This window comes from Mustela nivalis (assembly GCF_964662115.1).
Source record: "Mustela nivalis genome assembly, chromosome: 2".
In the NCBI taxonomy this organism is placed as follows: domain Eukaryota; kingdom Metazoa; phylum Chordata; class Mammalia; order Carnivora; family Mustelidae; genus Mustela; species Mustela nivalis.
In genome coordinates, this window is record NC_139021.1 from 155,003,739 (window position 1) to 155,029,445 (window position 25,707).

The 25,707-nt window shown below is 42.6% G+C and overlaps 2 protein-coding genes and 1 pseudogene across 8 annotated transcripts in view; all 3 read right to left on the bottom strand.

Moving 5' to 3' along the window:
• LOC309860250 (cytochrome P450 2C21) overlaps positions 1 to 4,798 on the bottom strand; it is a 29,112-nt gene extending 24,314 nt beyond the window's left edge. For 4 of the 6 annotated variants that reach the window (XM_082722116.1, XM_082722113.1, XM_082722115.1 and 1 more), the window contains exons 1-2: positions 4,597 to 4,798; positions 1,452 to 1,614 (exon numbers count right to left, since the gene is read on the bottom strand). In XM_082722116.1, coding sequence (XP_082578242.1) covers positions 1,452 to 1,614; positions 4,597 to 4,764 — 331 coding nt within the window. In that variant the 5' untranslated portion in view covers positions 4,765 to 4,798. Of the gene's footprint in view, positions 1 to 1,451; positions 1,615 to 3,360; positions 3,637 to 4,592 lie in introns of those variants that run through there. The other 2 variants (XM_082722114.1, XM_082722118.1) reach the window with 2 other exon arrangements.
• Positions 4,799 to 15,994: 11,196 nt separating this feature from the next.
• LOC309859372 (succinate dehydrogenase cytochrome b560 subunit, mitochondrial pseudogene) lies at positions 15,995 to 23,404 on the bottom strand (annotated as a pseudogene). Its single transcript has 2 exons — positions 23,304 to 23,404; positions 15,995 to 16,462 (listed from the first exon to the last, which is right to left on the bottom strand). The product of its transcript is annotated as a succinate dehydrogenase cytochrome b560 subunit, mitochondrial pseudogene (transcript).
• A 29-nt stretch (positions 23,405 to 23,433) lies between these two features.
• The window catches only part of PDLIM1 (PDZ and LIM domain 1), a 43,277-nt gene continuing 41,003 nt past the window's right edge, over positions 23,434 to 25,707 (bottom strand). Inside the window, exons 6-7 of the mRNA XM_082719566.1 lie at positions 24,324 to 24,441; positions 23,434 to 23,930 (exon numbers count right to left, since the gene is read on the bottom strand). Of these exons, the coding sequence (XP_082575692.1) occupies positions 23,744 to 23,930; positions 24,324 to 24,441 (305 nt within the window). The 3' untranslated portion in view covers positions 23,434 to 23,743. The remainder of the gene's footprint in view (positions 23,931 to 24,323; positions 24,442 to 25,707) is intronic.

The following is a 25,707-nucleotide window of genomic DNA, read 5'->3' on the forward strand; positions in this document are numbered from 1 at the left end:
CTAGTGTCTGTCAGGACTCTGGTTTGATGTATTACTCAGCTCTTCCACATCTGTTAGCTCCTTCAAACCTTGGAATAATTCTGTGAACCAAGGGTTTTGTCCCCATTTTACTGATGGTCAACGAGGCAAAATGCTTGCTCTGTGCTCACACAGGTAATAGATCATGGTGAGTTCATGCCGTAGGTGACATTTCAGGGCTGGTTTTTGCACATTGTACATGAATTGTGGGAGAGGCAACAAAATGAGTTGCTTCTCAAGAGAAGGAGAGAGCACTCGTGCACTGGAAAGAAGTTCATGATAAGCTCTTCCTCCTCATTGTCACATTTGCCCTCTGTTTGTTAACTCTTTTCCATGAAACATGGTCTTAACACCAAGGAAGTTCAATCAGACTCCTGGAGCCATGACAAGATCAGGAGAAAAAGTAATTTTCATAGGAAACTTGTCCATACAGATTTTAAAGAACAAGGTAGAAGAGGAAGTGACCCATTCAGGTCTTATCTCTTTTTGCAGAAACCCAGTGACCCACCAGAGGCCTGGAGACCCTAGGGCCAACCCCAGAACAAATGGAAGACAGTTCAACTACTTTAGTTTAAAAAGCTTTTTCTAAGATCACTTGCAATCCATATATACTCACCGTGCATTTTCCTGTAATCATCTCAGAGCGCATTTGTGCTTTATGCTTTGTATCTCATTGTATTCAAATATTTCTTATGCTTTTTTTTTTAAAGAAGAATAAAAGATTGAAGGCAAGGGTAGAAATATTTCAAACCTATGTTGGCTCCATGCACACTATGGAACTTTCTTAAAATAGTTTCTTGGCAACCATGACTCAGGCCAGAAAGCAAAATGTTTGCTGACTAGGATAACGGAGTCATTTTCCTCCCTCCTTATTTCTCCCAGTCTCTTACTATCTTAACTGAAATGAGCATTATCTTAACTGGGCATAATTTTTTTAAATTTTTTATTTTTTATAAACATATATTTTTATCCCCAGGGATACAGGTCTGTGAATCGCCAGGTTTACACACTTCACGGCACTCACCAAATGTCCATAACCCCACCCCCCTTCTCCCAACCCCCTCCCCCCAGTAACCCTCAGTTTGTTTTGTGAGATTAAGAGTCACTTATGGTTTGTCTCCCTCCCAATCCCATCTTGTTTCATTGATTCTTCTCCTACCCACTTAAGTTAACTGGGCATAATTTAAAGTGGACACAAATTCATGGAACGTTGACAGTGAGATGATTTGCTTCCACTGGCTCTAGTATTTCATGGAGACATTGTGTGTCCCCTTCATTATCTACAATATGGATTAATGATCCTCTATAGAAAAATGTTGGAATTTGGCGGTTTTCATAAATTTCTCTAAATACTTACAATTTCTCAATCCCTTGGCCTGTTTGGAGTCTTCACAACTTACAAACCCACAAACATTCCCCAAACTGACGCATACCTAATCCCCGGGTGATGAAGTCCACCACTGGGAAACCGCCTCTGCCAGAAAACTCCTCACTCCGATCAATCAGGGCTTCCTTCACCGCTTCATGTCCATATAACACCACCGTGGGCTTCATGCCGAAATACACAGTGAACACAGGGCCGTAACTCTCTGCTAGCTGAGAAAGGAACAGGTGCAAGAGTAGTAGAATTTCAAAACAAGGAATGTGGACAAGTGAGAGAAATAGTTTTAATCTTACCGAAGAGATATTTTAATATGCATTCATATTCAAGCTTTCAACTTGTAGAACTAGTAATTTAATAAATCACATTAGTGGTAAGTATCATTCTATTATTAGTAACATTGCAACTATTATGATCCTCATCCACAGTTCATCTTTATTCAGCTCCTCCTATGTGACAGGGGCTATATTATGGATTTTATTCATATTATTTTATTAACTTTTGCCTGGCACACCTGTAATTGCACCAAATTTCTCTTCCTTCCTATAGTTACAATGGTGGGTTCTTGTACTGTTTAAGGGGAGTTCCTGCTCTTGCCCCCTGTGCAGACTCATAATCATCCCTCATGATCCACCTCCCACATGTTTTTAGCACACAAGAGTTCTAGGTTTTAATAGTACATAAGAACCTGATGATGTAGGGGCGCCTGGGTGGCTCACTGGGTTAAAGCCTCTGCCTTCGGCTCAGGTCACAATCCAGGGGTCCCAGGATCGAGCCCCACATCAGGCTCTCTGCTCAGTGGGGAGCCTGCTTCCCCCTCTCTGCCTACTTGTGATCTCTATCAAACAGATTAAAAAAAAAGAAGAAGAAGAACCTGATGATGTAATCACTGACATTTCCCCACTTCCCTGTGTGGCCATGTGACGAAGTCTGCATGAACTGCTATTAACAGAAATGATGTTTGCAAATCCTACAGTACAGGTAAATGGTACTGGTAAATGGTAAATGCTTGCCCTCCATCCCTTTCCCCTATCCATGGACGGAAACGACAGCATGGAGATAGCCCCACTGTGTCTGTGCACATATGAACAATAGCCTAGGTGCCAGGATGCTGAACTACAAGACTAAGAAAACCTGGTTCTCTGGATGACCTCAAGGAGGACAGGCAGCCTCTATACATTCTGTAAGATAGAAATAAGCTCCTGTCTTCTTTAAGCCACTGTGTTATTGAGATCTTTCTGTCATGGCAACTTATTTGGTATCCTAAATGATGTAAGACCTACACTCTTTCAACTTACCCAAAGTGTGAGTCCTCCTGCTGCCTTACAAGTCATTTTCCGTAAAACAACCAGAGTGATCTTTTCACAGGGCAAATGCTAACATGAGAGTCCTTTTTAAGCACATTAATGGAATCGCATGGCTTTTGGGCTAAAGATATATTTTTTTAATTATTTTTTTAAAGTAGCCTCCAAACCCAGCATGGTGCCCAAGACAGGGCTTGAACTCACAACCTGAGATCAAGACCTGAGCTGAGATTGAGAGTCAGATGCTTAAACAACTGAGCTCCCAGGAAGCTCTAAAAACTAATATATTTTTTAATGTTTTATTTATTTATTTGACAGAGGGAGAGAGATCACAGGAGGCAGAAAGGCAGGCAGAGAGAGAGGGAGAAGCAGGCTCCCCACCAAGCAGAGATCCCAATGTGGGGCCTGATCCCAGGATTCCAAGATCATGACCCGAGCCAAAGGCAGAGACTCAACCCACCGAGACACCCAGGTGCCCCAAAACTAATATTCTTAAAAACCTTGAAAGACCCACATGCTCTGGCCCCTACTTACTTCTCCAATCTCATCCCACACCATGTTTTTATTTACTCTCTGGTCTATAAGCAAACTGGTCCTACTTCAGAGACACCAACAAGTAATTCTCTTCCAGATCCAAACAGCCTAGAACATACTTACATCTGTATTTTTTCTGATGAGTGCCTGGTCCTTCTTTAGATCTCAGCTCCAGCTTCACTTCCTCAGAGAACCCTTTGCTGACTGTTCCTCCCATCCCTGCTCCTCCAAAACGCATGGCCTCTTGCTACGGGGTCCCTCTTACGTGGTTTGTAATCACACACTCACTTGCATGATTACTTAACAAATACATGTCTTCCATCTAGACTATAAATTCCATAATGCTAGAGTCTTCTTTTTTTCATTCACCACTGAAAATCCCCAGCATCTAATGGAGTGCCTGATACAAAGTAGACATTTAGTAAATTGTTCAGTATATGATATACTCAAGGACCATGTGAAAAATACAATTATTATTCACATTTTAAAGAAATGGAAACTAAGGCTCAGGGAGATTTTAAAAATTTGCCCAATGCTGTGAGTTTACAAGTGGACGAGCTGGGGTGCTAACATAATGCCTTTGAACCCACAGCCCAAAACACAGAAAGAAGCTTCTGTGTTCTCATCACTAGCTATCTTAGGGAAGACATATTTCAGACAATTCCTTCAAGATTTAGAGAGCTGTTGCTATATAAATAGCCAAGAATAAAGTAGTTACTCACTCACTCATTGAGCAAATATAATAGAAGCTGAAAATTTTGGAAACTTGAATTATTTCCTAGACTTAAATCAATGTGTGCTCTTAGGAAACTTCTAGTGTTGTGACTGTGTAAATCTTTAGAACTTTTTTTTTTTAACTGAAAGCAATTTCACTGCCATTAGAGTTTACCAAAGAATAATTACTAAAAAGGAGACCTTTGGGGCGCCTGGGTGGCTCAGTGGGTTAAGCCTCTGCTTTCAGCTCAGGTCATGATCTCAGGGTCCTGGGATCGAGCCCCACATCGGGCTCTCTGCTCAGCAGGGAGCCTGCTTCCTCCTCTCTCTCTGCCTGCCTCTCTGCCTACTTGTGATCTCTCTCTGTCAAATAAATAAATTAAAAAAAAATAAAAAATAAAAAATAAAAAGGAGACCTGGTCACAAAATGGACAGGGAATTCCTTCTTTGGCAATTTCAGCAATAATCTCATGGCTCTCAATCCCTTCTGGAAGCTTTCCAGCTATATACCACTTACAGTCATATCTGGGTATCCAACTGATACGTCCCGTTCAAACCATTTCCTTAAAACATGGTGTCTGGGACATTTTATTTAGTTATAGGGTTGTAAGTGCAAACAACTGGAAGAAAAGTAATCATACTTGCCTTCCTTAGGGATTTGCTGACATTCTTAGTATTTATCTGTAGAATATTTCCAATGATTGGGAGAGGAGTCGGGCCAGGCGGCAGCTTCCCTCTGGCACGGTTACAATTCCACAGAAAGAGAGGAATCAAACAAGAAAGACATATCACCAGAAGTATGAAGAGATCCATTGCTGCGTTTTGTATAAATGAAGTTGAAAGCTTGGTACCCAATGACTTTATAAATACTAAGTGCAAGCTAATCATCAAACATGCACTGTTTTGAACTTTTGGATAAATACGTGTTTTATCCTCAGTGGACGTTGACCCACTGGTAAAGATGAAAAGAAAATCAGTCATGTTAGTATTGATAAATATCTACGTTTTCAGTGGCAATGGTCTGGAGAAGTGTTATTTTTTTAGTTGGGACTGTCATATTTTAACAGTAAAATTGAAAGCTATCTGATTTTCAAAGAGATGGAATTCATGATCTTGACATTTGATTAAAGAATTAATCTCATGTCAAAATTTACTGTTCTGTGAGCAGAAGAAAGAAGCACTCTCCCAGTGTCTTTTTCCAGAAAATCCAGGAAAAGGCCAGAATTAAGAGACAGAAAGGAGGAAGCAGAGTAAAAATGAAGGATATAGGGAGCTAGTATCTCCCAGAGAAGAGGAGAGATATCTCAACTCTTTTGACAAAGCCTTTCCCATATGTCAGGAGTTCGGACACACTTAACTGCCAAGGGGGATGCAGGATCAATAAACAGTAGAGAGGGGACGGAATCTATCAAATCAAGGGAAGAAATCACTCAGTGGGAAGTTCCCTTGGCTGCATGTCACCTATCCTCCCCCCGACACATCCTTTTCTAATGAGGGTCCTAGAATCGGAGTCTACATTGCTTGTTCTCAATTTGGTGAAGAAATATACTCTAGCATTCAATACTATGAATATTTGAAAGTGTCTATGAACTCAGATACAAACAAAACATCAAGACTCAAAGATATTTGAAGGGGAATCCTCTTATACTGTTGGTAGGAATGCGGCTGGGGCAGCCACTTTGGAAAACAGTATGGAGGTTCCTCAGAAAGTTGAAAATAGAGCTACCCTATGACCCAGTAACAATACTATCAGGTATTTACCCCAAAGAAACAAATGTAATGATCTGAAAGGGCACATGCACCCCAGTGTTTATGGGAGCAAAGTCCAAAATAGCCAAACTATGGGAAAAGCCCAGATGTCCATCGATAGATGAATGGATAAAGAAGATATGGATTATATATATATACACAATAGAATACTACTCAGTCATCAAAAAATTGAAATCTTGCCACTTGCAATGACATGGGTGGAACTAGAGGGTATTATGCTAAGCGAAATAAGTTAAACAGAGACAATTATCATATGATCTCACTCATACGTGGGATTTAAGAAATAAACAGAGGATCAGAGGGGAGGAAAGAAAAAAAAAAACAAGATGAAATCAAAGAGGAAGACAAACCATAAGAGACTCTTAATCACGGGAAACAAACTGAAGGTTGCTGAAGGGTAGGGAAGTGGGGGAATAGGATAACTGGTGATAGATAGAATGAGCACTGTGTGTTACATAAGACTGATGAATCACTGACCCCTACCTCTGAAACCAATAATACATTACATGTTAATTAACTGAATTTAAATTAAAAAATGGAAAAGATATTTGAGGAACTCCAACAAGGCATAACAAACATTAGACTTCAAAATCAGAACACTAACCCTGAAGAAACTAACATCAAGAAAACAGAAAAAAGGCACCTGGGTGGCTCAGTGGATTAAAGCCTCTGCCTTCGGCTCAGGTCATGGTCCCAGGGTCCTGGGATCGAGGCCCGCATCAGCCTCTCTGCTCGGCAGGGAGCCTGCTTCCTCTTCTCTCTGCCTGCCTCTCTGCCTACTTGTGATCTCTCTCTCTGTCAAATAAATAAATAAAATCTTAAAAAAAAAAAGAAAACAGAAAAAAAAATGTTAAAATAAATTTAACATCAGAGATATAAAAACTGGGCCTTCAGAGAGGTGTTAATGTGGTGTAGCAGTAAGGGGAGCCTAAGCTTGCCTCATTTCCCTCAAACACGAGGTACCACCATCAAATCATTTGGAACAACTGGAAATTGATCAGAGGCTAAAGAAAACAATCTGCATAGTTGGAAGGAGAGAATGTGACAGATGCAAGGCTTATTATTATTATTTTTTTGACAGACAGAGATCACAAGTAGGCAGAGAAGCAGGCAGAGAGAGCGGGGGAAGCGTGCTGCCCGCTGAGCAAAGAGCCCGATACGGGGCTCGATCCCAGGACTCTGAGATCATGACCTGAGCCGAAGGCAGAGGGTTTAACCCACTGAGCCACCCAGGCACCCCTGCAAGGCTTATCGTAACAAACAAATCAAAGCTCACCTAGTTAAAGATCCAAACGCTCCCCACAGCAAGCAAGGAGGAATTCTTTAGAAGACTGACCTTTGTGAAAGTGCATCCAAAACATGACAGCAGACTGCACAGCATACACCAGAAAGACTTCCTGAAACTCCAGGCCCTGGACAGTGTATGACTCTTTCCTAATATAGTATTACTCTCAGGAGCAGGAAACATAAGTTTCCATAATTCAGAAAAGACAGAAACTTAGACATGATGACAAGACAGAGGAATTCTCCCCAAAAGAAAGTTAAAGAAAAAAAATCTCAGCCAGGGGTTCACTCAAAACAGATATAAGTAATATATCTGAACAAGAATTTAGAACAACAGTCATAAGAACACTGACTGGGCTTGAAAGATGCATAGAAGATGCCAGAGAAACCCTGGCTGTAGAGATCAAAGACCTAAAAACTAGTCAGGCTGAAATAAAAAGTGCTATGACTGAGGTGCAAAACTGACTGGATATAATCACAATGAGGATACAAGAACCAGAGTATCAAATAGGTGAAATAGAAGATAAAATTATGGAAAATAATGAAGCTGAAAAGAAGAGGAAACAAAAACTATGAGATCTTAATATAGATGTAGGGACTTAGGGATTCCACAGAGTGCAACAATATCCACATATTAGGAATACCAGAAGAAGAGTGGGATAAGAGGCAAAAGGTTTATTTGAACAAATTATAGCTGAGAACGTCCTCAATCTGGGAAAGAAAGCAGGCATTCCAGTCCAAGAGCCACAGAGAACACCTCTCAAATTCGACAAAAACAGGTCAACACAGAGGTGCCAAGTGGCTCAGTCAGTTAACCATCTGCCTTTGCCTCAGTCATGATCTTGGGGTCCTGGGTTGGAGCACCACATTGGGCTCCCTGCTCAGCAGGGTGTTTGCTTCTCCCTCTCACTGCTCCTCCTCCTCCCCTCCCCCAGCTTATGCTGTCTCTCTCAAATTAAAAAAAAAAAAAAAAAAGCCTTAAAAAAAAAACAGGTCAACATTGAGACATATCAGAGTGAAATTTGCAATATACAAAGATAAAGAGAATTCTGAAAGTAGCTAGGGACAAAAAGTTCCTAGCTCTAACCTACAAGAGTAGGTTACCTTAACCTACAAGGGTAGACATGAGGTTAGCAGCAGATCTATCCGCAGAAACCTGGAAGGTCAGAAAAAAATGGCATGATATCTTCTATGTACTAAATGAGAAAAATATGCAGTCAAGAACATTTTATCCAAAGAAGTTGTGGTGTGTGTATACACACACACACACACACACACACACACACATGAGTATTATGCAGCCATCAGAAATTGAAATCTTGGGGCACCTGGGTCGCTCAGTGGGTTAAAGCCTCTGCCTTCAGCTCAGGTCATGATCTCAGGGTCCTGGGATCAAGCCCCACATCGGGCTCTCTGCTCAGCGGGGAGCCTGCTTCCTCCTCTCTCTCTCTGCTTGCTTCTCTGCCTAGCTGTGATCTCTCTCTGTATCAAATAAATAAAGAAAATCTTTTTAAAAAAATTGAAATCTTGCCATTTTCAACAACATGGATGGAACTAGAGGGTATTAGCTAAGTGAAGTAAGTCAATCAGAGAAAGGCGATTATCATATGATCTTACTCATACATGGAATCTGAGAAAAAAGGCAGAGGATCATAGGGAAGCGAGGAAAAAATGAAACAAGATGAAACCAGAGACAGAGACAAACCATAAGAGACTCTTAATTATAGGAAACAAACTGAGGTTTCCTGGAGTAGAGGGTGGCAGGGAGGGATGGGGTGGCTGGGTGATGGACACTGGAGAGGGTATGTGTTGTGGTGAGCACTGTGTATTGTGTAAGACTGATGAATCACAGACCTGTACCTGTACCCATAATTGATTATTAACATTAATTATGTTAATAATTTAAAAAAAAACAGGAGCAAGAAAATTGCCTCAAGTTTCCATGAGGCTCTGGAGATACTGCCTATGAGGTTAAAATGAGAAGTTCTTTAAAGGTGTCATTGGGCAGCTTATTACCTGCCTTTCCTAGGTCCCTTTGTACTTGTACACTTGAGGAAGGTGGGTGGGTTGTCTTTTTAATTTTTACTCTATCCATGTTAGAATCTTCTTTACAATTGCTTCACTTTCTACAATTGCTTCACTTTTATCCCACTTTCCCTTTTTAAAGCAGAATTGAATCTACATTTGCTGCAGTGTGTAAAGTCTATGAAAATCACATCCTTTATAATGTTTCTATTGGAGTTCGGAACTTGGGGCTAGGATGATTGGAACACAGATGCAATTCCTATGACTGTACCCATCATTTAATTTCCTGTACCAGTACTACAACATTAAAAGGCTTTATGCATGCATATATACATATATATATACACACACACACACATATGTATATATACATCTATGCATGTGTATGTATGTATTTTTTTTTCTATCCAGCAAGGCTATTACTCAGAATAGGACAGATAAAGAGTTTCCAAGAAAAGCAAAAACTAAAGGAGTTTGTGAACACTAAACCAGTCCTCCAAGAAATATTACAGGGGACTGTTTCAGTGAGAAAGAGAGACCAAAAGCAACAAAGACTAGAAAAGAACAGAGATAATCTACAGGAACATCAGTTTTACAGGTAATACAACGGCACTAAATTCATACCAATCAATAATTACTCTGTAAATTGACTCAATGCTCTAATCAAAAGATACAGAATATCAAAATGGATAACAAAAACAAAACAAAACAACCTAAGACTCATCGATATGCTGCTTATGAGAGACTCACTTTAGACCCAAGGACATCCAGACTGAAAGTGAGGAGCTGGAAAACCATCTGTCATGCTAATGGACATCAAAAGAAAGTGGGAGTAGTCATCCTTGTATCAGAGAAACTGGATTTTTTAAAATTTAAATTAAATTTAGTTAACATATAGTATATTATTAGTTTCAGGGGTAGAATTTAGTGATTTATCAGTGGTATGTAACACCCACTGCTCCTTACATCAGTGCCCTTGTTAATGCCCATCACCCAATTACTCTATCTTCCCCCAAAACTAGATTTTAAACCAAAGACTATAAGAAGAGATGGGTACTATATCTATGCAGCAAGAAGATCTAACAATTGTAAATATTTATGTCCCCAACTTGATAGCAACCAAATATATAAATCAATTAATAACAAACTTAAACTCATGGATAATAATACAATAATAGTAGGGGAATTTAACACCCCACTCACAGCAATGGACAGATCATCTAAGCAGAAGGATCAACAAGGAAACAAAGGCTTTGAATGACATGCTGGACCAGGTGGACTTACCCAATATATTCAGAGCATTTCATCCTAAAGCAGCAGAATACACATTCTTTTTGAGTGCACATGGAACATTTGTGACACACTGGGTCACAAATCAGGCCTCAACCAGTGCAAAAAGACTGAGATCGTACCAAGCATATTTCTCGACCACAACCTTATGAAACTTGAAGTCAACCACAAGAAATAATCTGGCAAAACTACAAATATGTGAAGGTTAAAGGACATCTCACTAGGGGTACCTGGGTTGCATCTTACGAGGGGTGCCTGGTTAAGCATCTGCATTCGGCTCAGGTCATGATCTCTGGGTCCTGGGATGGAATTCCACATCTGGCTCCCTGCTCAGCAGTGAGTCTGCTTCTCCTTCTACCTTTCTACCCTGCTTTAATGATTACTTTAATGATTACACACTCTCTCTTTCAGGTGAATAAACAAAATCTTAAAAAAAAAAAAAAAGAACATCCTACTAAAGAATGAATGGGTTAACCAGGAAATTAAAGAAGAAATAAAGAACTACATGTAAGCAAATGAAAATGAAAACACAACAGTCTAAGACCTTTGGGAATCAGAAAAGGCAGTCATCAGAGTGAAGTATATGGTAATTCAGGCCTTTCTCGAGAAATAAGGAAAGTCTCAAATGGACACCCTCATTTTACACCTAAAGAAGCTGGAAAAAGAACAGCAAATAAAGCCTAAAACCAGCAGAAAAAAGGAAGTAATTATGATTAGAGCAGAAATAATCAATAAAGAAATTTATAAAAAACAGTAGAGTAGATCAATGAAACTAGGAATTAGTTCCTTGAAGATATAACAAAATTGATAACTCCCTGCCAAACTTATCAAAAAGAAAAGAGAAAGGACCCAAATAAATAAAATCATGAATGAAAGAGGAGAGATCACAACCAACACCAAAGAAATACAAACAATTATAGGAGAATATTATGAGCAATTATATGTCAACCAAATGGGCAAGCTGGAAGAAATGGACAAATTCCTAGAAACGTACATGCTATTAAAACTGAAACAGGAAGAAATAGAAAATTTGAACAGATCCATAACTAGCAAAGAAATTGAATGGGTTTCAAAAATCTCCCAAAAAGGGACACCTGGGTGGCTTAGCTGGTTGAGCGGCGACACTTGGTTGTGGCCAGGTCATGATTTCAGAGGCCTGGGATCGATCCCTGAGTCAGACTCCAAGCTCAGCAAGGAACCTGCTTCAGGATTCTCTCTCCCTCTGACTCTCCTCCCGCTTGCTCGCTATCTCTCTCTAAAATAATTAAACTTAAAAAAAATTTTTTTTTAAAATCTCTATCTCTCCAACAAAAAAAGAGTCCAGGGCTAGATGGCTTTCCAGGGGAATTCTACCAACCATTTACGTCTTTTTTTGTTTGTTTGTTTAAGACTTTGTTGATTTGACAAAGAGAGACACAAAGAGAGAAGGAACACAAGCAAGGGGAGTGGGAGAGGGAGAAGCAGGATTCCTGCTAAGCAGGGAGCCCATTGCAGGGCTTGATTCCAGGACCCTGGGATCATGACTTGAGCCAAAGACAGACACTTAACGACTGAGGTGCCCCTCAGTTAGTACCTCAGTCAATTACTAGAGGGATACCTCTACCAAACATTTAAAGAAGAATTGATACAACTGGAGGAGATTATGCTGAGTGAAATAAGTCAAGCAGTGAAAGTCAATTATTATATAGCTTCACTTATTTGTGGAACATAAGGAATAGCATGGAGGACATTCAGAGAAGGAAGGGAAAAATGAAGGGGGGGAATTGAAGGGGGAGATGAACCTTGAGAGACTGTGGATTCTGAGAAACAAACAGAGGGTTTTAGAGGGGAGGGGGTGGGAAGGATGGGTGAGCCTGGTGATGGGTATTAAGGAGGGCACATATTGTATGGAGCACTAGGTGTTATACACAAACAATGAATCTTGGAAACTACATAAAAAATTAATGACGTACTGTATGGTGACTAACCTAACATTTTAAAAAAGGAATTAATACCTACTCTTCTGAAGCTGTTCTAAAAAAACAGAAATGGAAGGAAAACTTCCAAACTCATTCTATGAGGCCACCATTACCTTGAATCCAAAACCAAAGACCTCACTAAAAAGGAGAATTACAGATCAATAGCTCTGATAAACATGGCTGCAAAAATTCTCAACAAGATACTGACCTAATGGAATCCAACAGTACATTAAAAGGATTTTCACCATGTTTGAGTGTGATTTTTTTCTTGGGCTGCAGGGTGGTTCAATATCCACAAATCAATCAGTATGATACAACACATTAATAAAAGAAAGGATAAGAACCATATGTTCCTCTCAATAGATGCAGAAAGAGCATTTAACAAAATACAGCATTCTTTCTTGATAAAAACCCTCAGGAATGTAGGGATAGAAGGAACATACCTCAACATTATAAAGGCCATATATAGAAGACCCTAATATATCCTTAATGGGAAAAACTGACAGTTTTCCCCTTAAAGTCAGGAACATGACAGGGATGTCCACTCTCACCACTGTTGTTCGACATAGTGCTGGAAGTCCTAGCCTCAGCAATCCAACAATAGAAAGAAATAAAAGGCAAACAAATTGGCAATGAAGAAGTCAAACATTGACTCTTTGCAGATGACATGGTACTCTATGTAGAAAACCCAAAAGACTCCACCAAAAATTGCTAGAACAGATACATGAATTCAGTAGTCATAGGATATAAAATCAACATACAGCAATCTGTTGCATTGCTATACACCAATAATGAAGCAGCAGAAAGAGAAATTAAGGAATTAATTCCATTATAATTGCACCAAGAATCATAAGATACCTAGGAATAAACCTAGGCAAAAGATCTGTACACTGAAAACTAGGGAACACTTATGAATGAAATTGAGGATGGCACAAAGAAATGGAAAAAAATTCCATGCTCCTATTTTGGAAGAACAAATATTATTAAAATTTCTATACTATCCAAAGCAATCTACACATTCAATGCAGGCCCTATCAAAATAACACCAGCATTTTTCACAGAGCTAGAATAAACAATTCTAAAATTTGTATGGGACCAAAAAAGACTGAACAGTGAAAATAATGTTGAAAAAGAAAAGCAAAGCAGGGAGCATCACAATTCTGGAATTGAAGCTCTATTACAAATCTGGAATCATCAAGACAGCACAAAGTCAGACGAAGAGATCAATGGAACAGAACAGAGAATCTATAAATGGACCCTCAACTCAATGGTCAACTAATCTTTGGCAAAGTAGAAAAGAATATCCAATGGAAAAAAAGACAGTCTCTTCAACAAATGAAGTTGGGAAATTTAGACAGCCACATGCAGAAAAATGAAACTGGACCATTTCCTTACACCATCACAAAAAAATAGGCCCAAAATGGATTAAAGACCTCAATGTGAAACAGGAATCCATCAAAATCCTAGAGGAGAACATAGCCAGGCAAGTTCTGTAACCTCCGCCCGGCAACTTCTTACCAGACACATTTCCAAAGGCAAGGGAAACAAAGGTAAAAGTGAACTGCTGGGACTTTAGTAAGCTGAAAGGCTTTTGCACAAAGGAAACAGCTGACAAAATAAAAAGATAACCGACATATTGAATAGGAAAAAATACTTGCAAATGACATTATGAGATAAAGGGTTAGTATCCAAAATCTATAAAGAGCTCATCAAACTCAACACCCAAAGAACAAATAATCCAATCAAGAAATGGGCAAAAGACATGAACAGACATATCCCCAAAGAAGACAACCAAATGGCCAACAGGCACATGAAGAAATGTTCAACATCCCTCGGCATCAGGGAAATACAAATTTAAGCCACCGTGAGATACTACCTCACACCAGTCAGGATGGCTAAAATTAACAAGTCAGGAAATGACAAATGTTGGTGAGGATGTGGAGAAAGGAAAACCCTCCTACACTGTTGGTGGGAATGCAGCTGTGGCAGCCACTCTGGAAAACAGCATGGAGGTTCCTCAAGAAGTTGAAGATAGAACTACCCTATCACCCGGTAATTGTACTACCAGGTATTTACCCCAAAGATACAAATGTAGTGACCCAAAGGGGTAAATGCACCCTAATTTTGATAGCAACCATGTCCACAATAGCCAAACTATGGAAAAAGCCCAGATGTCCATTGACAGATGAATGGATAAAGAAGATGTGTATGTATATACACACACAATGGAATACTACTCAGTTATCAAAAAAAAAAAAGAAATCTTGCCATTTGGAACAACAGGGATGGAAGGTATTAAATTAACAGAAATAAGTCAGAGAAAGACAATTATCATATGATCTTACTTATATGTGGAATTTAAGAAAAAAACAGAGGATCATAGGGGAAGAGAGAAAAAATAAAATAAGACAAAATCAGAGAGGGAGACAAATCATAAGAGACTCTTAATCATAGGAAACAAACTGAGGGTTGCTGGGGGGGGTGGGATGATGGGGGTAACTGGGTGGTGGACATTAAGGAGAGCACTTGATGCAGTGAGAACTGGCTATTATATAAGACTGATGTATCACCTCTACACCCAAAACTAATGATACACTATATGTTACTTAACTGAATTTTAATTAAAAAAATAAAAATAAAAAATAAATTTAAAAAAAAGGAAAAGAGACGGGGCACCTGGGTGGCTCAGTGAGTTAAGCCTCTGTCTTTGGCTCAGATCATGATCTGAGAGTCCTGGGATCATGCCCCGAATCGGAATCGGCTCTCTGCTCAGCAAGGAGCCTGCTTCCCTCTCTCTACCCACCTCTCTGCCTATTTGTGATCTCTCCCTGTGTCAAATAAATAAAAAAAAATCTTTAAAAAAAAGGGGGGGGGGGGAAAGAGGCTTGTTTTTCCAGTAATGCAGGGAAAAGAAGTAATTATTAATAAATGGGTTCAGTGATAATTTTCTGAATATTCCTTTTGCAATAAGAGCTATGTATTTTCTCCCCAAAGCACCCCCAACCTAGCTAGAACAAACTAATTCCCCACTACCCTAATGTCTCTTCTTTCAGTCATACTGTGTGGGTGCCCTGGCTGTGCCCTGGGCTCTGATCAGTGAACAGAACTGTCCCCTTTAAGCTAGCAAACCCAGGCGGTGGGACTGAAAGCCCTACTCCAGCCCCCATAGCAGAGGCCACAGAGCTGCTGGCAGTTTCCACAGCCTCAGAAATAAGGAGCTAAGGGGCGCCTGGGTGGCTCAGCAGGTTAAAGCCTCTGCCTTCGGCCCAGGTCATGATCCCAGGACCCTGGGATCGAGCCTCGCATCGGGCTCTCTGCTCAGTGCAGAGCCTGCTTCTCTCTCTCTCTCTCTGCCTGCCTCTCTGCCTACTTGTGTTCTCTGTCAAATAAATAAATAAAATATTAAAAAAAAAAGAAAGAAAAGAAAAAAGAAATAAGGAGCCAAAAGCTGACAGCACAAATAAAGCCCCAATATGGAGAGAGAATGAAGGCTCCTAGGCTCCGAATAGGCTGCAAGCTGGGGGCAGGAAAAGGGAACTTCTGAGTCAATTCCATCTTTAGAAACAAGGGGAAACTGGACCTTTTTCTGTTGTTATGGTTCTATAAGGCATTCTACAGCTACTGAGCTCCAAGGGGATATGCAAACACAAAAGGTCTAAAATAGTCAGGAGAACGCTGCCCTGGCTGGAGAAGAGAGTAACAAATAGGCAGATAGGTCAGCAAATCATTTGTAGGAAGACAATGCTAGGAACTTCAGCTCTTGACATGGCCGCCAGCCCTACAGAGAACAACACAGTAAGAACCAGGACATCCGCTCCAGACTGGTACAGCTGGGGAATCTTGAGGCCTTTCCCTAGATCCCACATTAAGTGTCAAATTCCAATCCAGATGAGAGGAAGACAAGTGAAAACTTGGCTGTGTAGATCAGTGATGGCCACAGATACAGGAACTTTACACCTCCCAAATGAGACTCAAAGTTCCCAGGGACCAACAGGGCTGACAAGTCAAAAAGAAACCCCTGTACCCAAGGCCACAGCGGTACCATGGTGGCAAGCAGACATCACTGTGGGAAGAGCCACAGTGTAGATAATGATACGGGGAGACAGAGGATGGTTTAAACAGTGTTCTTCTTCCTGAATCTGTCCATCTCTTCTTTGGCTGTGGTTCCCAAAGGGAGAGCATTTCTGACACAGAGCCAAGGATTAAGAAATGGCCAACATATCTCAACAAGAATGCAGCCAACCTGGGTTCTGGCCAGGATGGAAGTAGAACTTTTTGAGTCTAAATAATTGATAATGTGGTAGTAACGCTTAAGGAGATTAAGTTATTTCTCACTTAAAAAGGAGGGGCTAAAATTCTAGATGTTTTCAACAAAATAAGTAACATAATATAAAAGGAAGTGAGTTGTCAGCATTCTGAGTGCTGTGTCTTACTCTCATAGTCAAGATACATGTGGATTTTTAAATAAATAAATTTAAAAAAATAAATAAATTAAAAAAAAAAGATACATGTGGATTTTTGATGACACAGGGGTCAGCTCCCACTTACCCGTGAGTTGTTCAAGGGTCAAAAACTGTATAACTTACGTACTCTACATGGGATAATATTCCAACTAAATCACATTCCACAAACATCTGTTGAGAAATATGATGTACCTTGCTATCTCACTAGGACACTAAGCAATTTGTTTAAATAGTGACTGAATCAACAAATTCAGTGGGTAAATAAAAAAGGGTAGTTCAGAAAAGTTTGTCCTTTTGCAATCCTTAGAACCCTCCCGCTCCTTGTCCCTTGGCAGAACATGAAGCCATGCGGGCACATGCTGACAAGCTGCTCTGCTTGTGAGCCCAGATCAGGCCCTGTCTTTTCACCAGACTATACCACCACGTACACCTGCATCCCCCTGGCCAAACCCTCATCACCGACCTTCACTGCACTGTACGTACCTGCTAGGAGAGTGTGTAGCCCTGGGAGAGCACACCGACAGACACAGAGAATAGGATGGTCTTTGCCAGGGGCTTGGGGGAAGAGGAAACAGGGTTGCTATTCAGTGGATGAAGAGTTTCAGTCGTGTAGGATGAAAAGTTCTAGAGATGTGCCGTGCAACATTGTGCCTACAGTTAACAAGACTGTACTGTGCACTTAAAAATTTTAGGGGAATGGGACGCCTGAGTGGCTCAGTGGGTTAAGCAGCTGCCTTCAGCTCAGGTCATGATCCCAGCATCCTGGGATCGAGTCCCACATCGGGCTCCTTGCTCGGCAGGGAGCCTGCTTCTCCCTCTGCCTCTGCCTGCCATTCTGTCTGCCTGTGCTCGCTCTCCCCGCCCCCTCTCTTTCTGATAAATAAATAAATAATCTAAAAAATTTTTTTAGGGAAAAGATCTCATATTAAGTGTTCTCACCACAACCCAGGAAGGAGGGAAGGAAGGAAGCAAGAAGGGAGGAGAGAGGGAGAAGGAAAGAAATTTGCCACAATCAAACGACCAGCTGTGGAAACAAGGGCTGTATTTATCATGAACAGCTACATGTTGTTATGAGTATTTGTGATCTTTGTTATAGGGTATCAATGAGAAGAGTAAACATCACCCAAGGATTTGACATCTTCTTTCGGCTAAAGGGTTAGTTTGTGTTTTTTAGTACTCAGGATAGTTGTATCGTGTGAAACAGAAGTATAACTTTGTTATTTATTTGGAGATGAAGTATGATTTAAGGGACTATGTATGGGTGCCAAGTTTATAAGAGGTGGACTGTGAACTGCGATGGTTAATATTATGCACCAACTTGGCTAGGCTACAGCATCCGTTCTTTAATCAAATACTAATCTAAATGTTGCTATAAAGGTGTTTTTGGAGATGTGGCTAACGTTGACAATCAGTTGACTTTAGGCTGACATACTGATTTGCTGACATACTGATTTACTTTGGACACATAAACTCCCAGTGAAGTAAATAGTCTAACAATTCTTTACCCTTGCAGATGAAAACATGAGATTCCAGAGACTAACTGATATGCCCAATATCAAACGGCCAGTGAGCCCCAGAGTCAGGATTTGAACTGACAGACCAGCTCCAGGGTCTGAGCTCTAGACCACCACACTATGCTGCCTCCAACTGAGCTAGGTCTACGTGACCTGATGTGAAACAGTCTCCAAGCTATCCTAGTAATTCCAAAATTGAGGTGCACATCAGGAAGTATACCGTGCTAACACTTACGAGCAAAAGTATCTCATTTAGTTTGATCATTATTCTCCCTGAATTTTACAAAGGTAGAGCTGCACAGTCTGTTGGCTTCCAGGGAGGGTTCTGCATTCTGAAAGCATTGACTCCAAAGTCCTTATAAATGGTTGGATGTCTCTCTCTGGGAACTTCCAAGATTTAATCTAAGCAATCAAAACTTTTATGATTATTGGGCCTTGAGATAATTTTTCTTTCTTTTCTTTTTTTAAAAGACTTTATTTGAGAGAGAGAATGAGAGGCGGAAGGGTCAGAGGGAGAAGCAGACTCCCTGTTGAGCAGCAAGCACGATGTGGGACTCGATCCTGGGACTCCAGGATCACGACCTGAGCCAAAGGCAGTTTCTTTCTCTCTCTCTCTCTCTCTCTCTTTTAAAGATTTTTATTTATTTATTTATTTGACAGACAGAGATCTCAAGTAGGCAGAGTGGCAGGCAGAGAGAGGGGAGGAAGCAGGCTCCCCACTGAGGAGAGAGCCTGATGTGGGGCACGATCCCAGGACCCTGGGATCATGACCTGAGCCAAAGGCAGAGGCTTTAACCCACTGAGCCACCCAGGCGCCCCCCAAAGGCAGTTTCTTAACCAAGTGAGCCATCTGGGCGCCCCAAGATAATTTTTCTTTCATTGTGCATGAGATGTGTAGAGCCTTTTCACTTAGATATCAGTATATGGAAGTTTCTTCTCTGGGGATATTTGGTTTCTTTAGGAAAAAATCCTATAGTCTTTCTGTTACCTGGCTACTGACTTTTTTTTTTTTTAAGATTTTAAAATTATTTTTAAGTAATCTCTACGCCCAACTTGGGGCTGGAACTCACAAACCTGAGATCAAGATCAGTATCTGAGTCAATATTTTTATTTTAAGAAAATTTCTAAGTGAGTGCTGTGTCCAGCATGGGGCTGAAACTCATGACCGCAAGATTAAAAGTCGCATAAGCCACTGACTGAGCCAGCCAGGCGCCACTAGATTGACATCTTTTATTAGCTAATCCTTCCAAGGCCTTTCTTTGAAAATTGGTACTTGTTTTTCAAGTCCTTTTGAGTCATTTTAGTGTAGTTTCAGAAGGAGCAGATTATATATATATATATATATCCTGTCTTACGTGACCAGTATTACCTCAAAGATGAACTTTTATAAAGAATTTACTTGTGTACTATTAAAATATTGACTCAGATAGGGTGTCTGGGTGGCGCAGTTGGTTAAGTGACTGGTGATCTCAGCTCAGGTCTTGATCTCAAAGTCATGAGTTCAAGCCCCACATTGGGCTCTGTACTGGGCGTACAGCCCACTGGAAAAAAAAAATTGACTCAGATAGAGGAGGATGCCTGGTTGGTAGAGCATGAGCCTCTTGGTCTTGGGGTTGTGAGTTCCAGTCCCACAGTGAGTACAGAGCTGGCTTAGAAATTTTTTGTTTTGAATAAAAATATTGACTCAGATATTGTCATTCTGTACTCACTGCTTACTCACTACTTTTCTGGATATAGCTTTCTTGGATAGTAAGTTTCCTTTAGCTACATCTTTTGTAACTCATAGTAAGTCCCTTCTGAAGCTAACTTTGTAGACTTGTTTCTCAGACTGAAAGTCATCTGAGACGATTTCACACAAAATTCCAGAACTTATTTCACTCTTCAGTAGTAGAAAGTAGAGTATCCATTTTCCCACTTCCAACACTGGAACACTACTCTTGACATTTTCACTATGAAGAATGAATTCTGAAAAAATGCACACTGATCAACAAAGTGGCCACCTCTTAAGAAAAAATTTCCACCTAGGACACTCATGCCAGCTGTGCCTCAAACACTGCCGTGAAGCTGGTATTCTGCACATTGTTCAGATAATGATCACATCTCCTGTCTGCTCCACCCTCCAGGTTTCCCTAACATTTTCCCCTTGGTGTTATTTTCTCTCTTCAGTCCTGCCAGGCAATTTAAACAGAAGACAGCCATGCGCACATCAATTTAAATAATCATGTAAATTTTTTAAGAAAAAAAAATCAAGACGAGGACTATCCATGGCTTTCCAACTTCTATTTTTTAAAAAAATATTTATTTATTTATTTATCTGACAGACAGACATCACAAGTAGGCAGAGAGGCAAACTAACCCAAAGCAAAGAGAAAGAAGGAAAATAATACAGATGACTACAGAAGTCAAACAGAAGCCAGAAGGAAGACTGATCAAGAGGACAGAGGACACAAATGACAACGCAGGGTCAGGACAGGTAAGTGACTTGGCTAAGTTCTCACAGTTAGGTATGGGGAACTGGCTGTCCTGGGAAAAAACCTCCGTCCCTTTCTGAGTGGGATGAGCCCAGGGGCATAGAAGTCTGGCTGAGTCCAGTCTCTCCCCATCAGAGTCCCCAGGTGTTCAGAGCCCTCTCAGGAGGAAGGACTCTCCCATGGCCGACAGGTATAGTGGGGAAAGCGGGGGAGAGCAGGAAAAACAGGACTCCGATGTGCCCAACGCGCTGGGGCACAAAGATACCTTGGCATCTCCTCAGCTGTAAGATGAAACCCACAGACCGGATTCATTTTGCCAGGTGTTTGGTGTGCTTCAGGCCTTGGCCTTGGCCTATCTGCCCCACCAATTACAGCAGAAGGGGATGGATGGGCTCAAATCAAATCAAGGCGGGGCTGAGGGACAAACCAACAAAGTCCAGCCACAAGATCATTCACCCAGCACTCCCCCAGGAAACAGCGAGATCTGCAGCTCCCAGAGCACAGAGCCAGGCAAGAAGGCAGAGATTATTTTATTTATCAGTGTTTAACAGGCCCCACTGGGCTCTTTCCTCCCAATGCTAGGCTCTGCTCACTGTGTTTCAACGAGTGACCCACATGCCAGGCCTTGAGCGGCAGCCTCCGACTGCAGGCAGACCGGTCGCCTTTGTCCTCAGACTCGAGGATTTCCTGCAGAAGCTAGAACGAGGTGGACTAATTTGTTTTAAACGCCTGTTTCTCCCATAGCATCTCACAAACCTCAGATTCTTGGCCTATGCCAAGGTCGCCAAGAGGGTAAATGCTTTCATCTGTGAAGCGTGCGGAAACTCACAATGTGTCTGTCGAGAGGCAGAAACAATTCACTACGCATCTCCCTTCAGAGAACAATAAATGCAAATTCAGGATATAAACGCATCATCATGATGGAGAAAACCCTCTCGGAATTCGACAAATGTTTTTGCCAAGGTTTTGAGGCATATTTATCACCAAAACTGGCTGTTGCGTCAATGCGGTGAGTGTCTTCTGCCTAAAAGTTTCAGCAATTCAACTCCTAGTTGGCTTAATCCCTTTGGATAGAGACACTTTAATTCTTTTCAAATTGATTCAATGACATGGCATCAAGAGAGTATTTAGAGGGAGGAGGGCAGTCAGCCACAACCTAACCATGAAAGATCCCCTCATGCTCTCAGACCTTGGCCACAGGCCTTCTTCCAGAGCAGACACCAGTGCTCCCTGTAAATTCCAGCATGTGCTTGTTCATGACCCTAGACACTCTAATTCTCATTCACACCGAGTCCTTGGTTCCAACCCACCTATGAAATCACCTGTTAGCAGAGTTTGTGATGCTCCCAGAGCAATACAATAAATGCAAATGCGTTTTGTAATCTGTAAAGTGCCATCGACGTCAGGCACCATCACACCGGATGTACTTTCTAGATGCTACTCTTTCCTTGAGGGCAGGGCTCTTGGAGGTAGACGAGGCGGGCAGGTGAGGGAGCCAACATTCAGCTTGTGCCCAAGGAACTGGGCACACCAGACCACACCTGCCACACTTTCTCCTGCCATTCTGAGCTCCCAGCTGATAACAGGGCTGGCAGAGCTAAGAGGTCTCCTGCTCTAGGGGCCCATTACTAGGGTAGAAGCTCTTTGTTGTCTGGTCAAGAGGGGATAAGAAAGAAGGCATCCCAAGTCAATCTGCTCTATGTTAAAAATCTACCTCAAATCCAGTGACTTCTCCCCAGTCCCACCTCTACCACCCTGTGCCAGCCTCTCCGTTTATTACCTGGACCAGTGCGGTAGTCCTACCTGGTCTGTGTCCACTCTTGCCCATGATGCTAAGTGTCTGACATGGAATAAAAATCCTTCATTTGATAGGGTTAGTCAGTTTAGGGTATGCCCCCATAAAAAAACCCTCCAAATAAATTCCATTTGAGAGAGAAAAAAAAAATCCGAAGTTTCTGTCACAGTTCACAAATTGGGTTTTCTCAGGAAAACCATGTCCCAGAACTTGTCTATTTGCTGTCAAAATTCCATAAGGGACTACCAAGAAGTATCTGAGTTTCACACCTAGGTGATACCCATCCTGAGTCTGCTTCCCTTCACACAGAGCAGAGTGGCTGCAGTGGTGGCAAACAGCCTGGAAAGGGACCCATCAGGGGGTATTCCAAGGCCAACTGGTAAAGCATTCCATCTCTTATTTGGGAACCATTCACCTCCTTGGGTAAGTCCCAGAACAGCCAGAGAGAAAAGAAGACATAATTTTATTACAACAATAACGAGGTTGGGATGCCTGGGTGGCTCAGTTGGTTAAGCCTCTGCCTTTGGCTCAGGTCATGATTCCAGGGTCCTGGGATTGAGCCCTGCATCGGGCTCCCTGCTCAGCAAGGAGCCTGCTTCTCTCTCTCCCTCTGCCTGCCGCTCTGCTTATTTGCGTACTCTGTCAAATAAATAAATAAAATCTTTCAAAAAAAAAGAATACAATAACGAGGTTGATCTTATATTAGCATCAGAGAAACAGAATCTGGAGAAAGCTTCCAAGAACGGTGAGACTATGGCCCATTCAGATGTCAATCCTCTCACCCCTGGAGAAGACCTGCCAATCTCAGAGAAGTGGGGAACCCAAAAGATGACGAGATGAGATCAGAACTCTCATCTGGCTTGAGCCAGGAACGAGGACGCATGGTGGAATGAGAGACGCCACACTGCCTTAGAGTCTATAAATTTATTGAGTAGACATGAACTCAGTGTCAGACATATCCAATTCGGTTTGGTTCCAATGTGGCTGATGTCCAACTGCAGCAGAGACGAACCGAGGTAAAGAGAAGACCCGGGGACGCTGGCAAGGGGACACGGAACGAAACAATCCTCCGTTAATGTAAAAGCGGGCGTCGTGCAGCCAGTGAGTCAGTTAGCAGAGGCGGGGAGACGTGGTGTTTAAAGAGCAGGGATAAAAACCAGAGTCAGCGGGAACCTTCAGGAGAGGAGAGGGCCGGAGCACGGAGAGGAGGAGACCTGCTGGGTCACTTGGGGAACACAGTGACCACGTCGTAGCCCTCAGGGGGTGTGACTCGCTCCCGGGCGTGCTTTTCACAGTAGATTTGGTCCTCCACGAAGAAGTGGCCCTTCTGTTTCAGGTTGGTGCCACAGTCAGCGCACACGTAACACTCAGGGTGACGGTGGCGGTCTCGCAGCTTCACGAACACGCCGCTGCAGGAGGGAGGCAGGAAAGGGCTCCATTAGTGACAAGCCCCACGGCTGGGGGGTGGGGGGTCTTTCCACGAGGCCCATCAAAGGGCAGATCAGGGCCTCATAAAGCTGCCGCTCATTCCTGGGCTCCTCACACATTACTCGAGAAGCCCTCCCTCTTCAACAGGGCGGCCCTCTCTCTGCTTTGACGTTAGTCACACCCAACGGGCTCTGTGGCCAAGGAGAACCTTCACACCTGGCTCTGGACATAAAGGCCTATGTGGTCTCTCTGCTCTATTTGCCAGGCAGGAATTCTTCCCCATCGCACCCAAAATGGGCACCATCTGGCACTTTCCACAGCGTGGTTTACTCCACCTGTGGGGCCTCCGACACTGGGGAGAGGTGGATACTCACACAATACCGGTGCCACATTTGTCACACATGGGCAACTTCTGGGCATTTCCAATCGACGCTGCCACTTTGGTGACTGGTGCCTTGACACTTCTGAAACCTGACGGCTTGCTGGGATCCCCTATAATGAGGAAAACACTTGGGTTGGCCAGGAAAGGTGGGGTTGCCGAAGTTTCATTGAGCTTTTGCGGAGTTGCTTATACGTATGTTCCAGCAAGTTCCTGGAATGAAACAAACCTGACTCCACTATGTGATCCTGGAAAAGTTCCTTAACCTCTCTGGTCCTCAACTTCCTTTTCCATATGACAGGAGCACATTTTCCCCTTCACCACGGTACAAAAAGGATTAAAAAGTACACGCAGAGTCCTCCCACAGTACCCGACACCTAGTTAGCCCTCAGAACACAAATTACATTTCATTCCGATTAGATGTGTGCACATACGGGTATGGGCACTTCACAGTGACTTCTGCAGGTGCAACAAAGATGGCATCTGATCATTAAAAGACAGTGTGTGTGGATGCTGGAAGAAGCCCACGTCACAAAAAGTACAAAGCTGTTATAGCAGAGCGTCTCCAGGCAGCCCGACAAAACCCACCTACCCCAGAGCAAAGCAGAGCAGGCCGCCTCCCTGCAGTCGGCTGTGACGCGTCCAGTGAGCAGCCACGCAGCCCAGCACAGCTTCCAAGCCCTCTGCCAGGGGCGCCCAGCAGCAGCAAGCCATCAGCATCTGACAGTCTCGTTGTCAGCTGTGACCGGACTGCAAAGCCCTGCGGCCCCAGGACCCTGTTTTCCATGCTTTGTGACATCCCACAGAGCCTTGCAAGGCGCTGAGCATACACCAGAGGCTCCAAAGACGCAGGGAAAGGAGGGCAAAATGCCCCAATGAAGGCTTAACAGGCTCTACCTTTGCCCAGCATACTGTGGCCAAGGAGCCAAGGACGTCTCTACACCAGTGGTTCTGAACAGGCCGCGGAGAGTGGGCCAGGCACCAGGAGAGAGCCCCTAAAATCCACAGAGCAGGCTCGTCCTCAGAGCTGCTGAAGAAGCATCTCCAGACACCAGGGCCCCAGGAGATCCGATTCTATGTCTGCGGTTAAAACCCACTTCTTGAGACTAAAGCAGCTGCTCTCAGATTTTCCTGTGCACAGAATGATGTGGGGGGGCTGGCGCCAGTGCAGCTCACTGGGCCTCACCCCCAAAGTTTCTGCTTCAGCAGACCTGGGGCGGGGCCCGTGAGGTTGCATTTCTAGTAAGTTCTCAGGTGCTGCTAAGGCGACTGGTCCAGGAACCACCCTCTGAGAACCACTGGCCAAAAGCAAGAGAACAGTTTCCCGCGTGAAGTGAAGGGATGAGGGGAGTCATCCTATAACTGCAGCCACGCGGGGC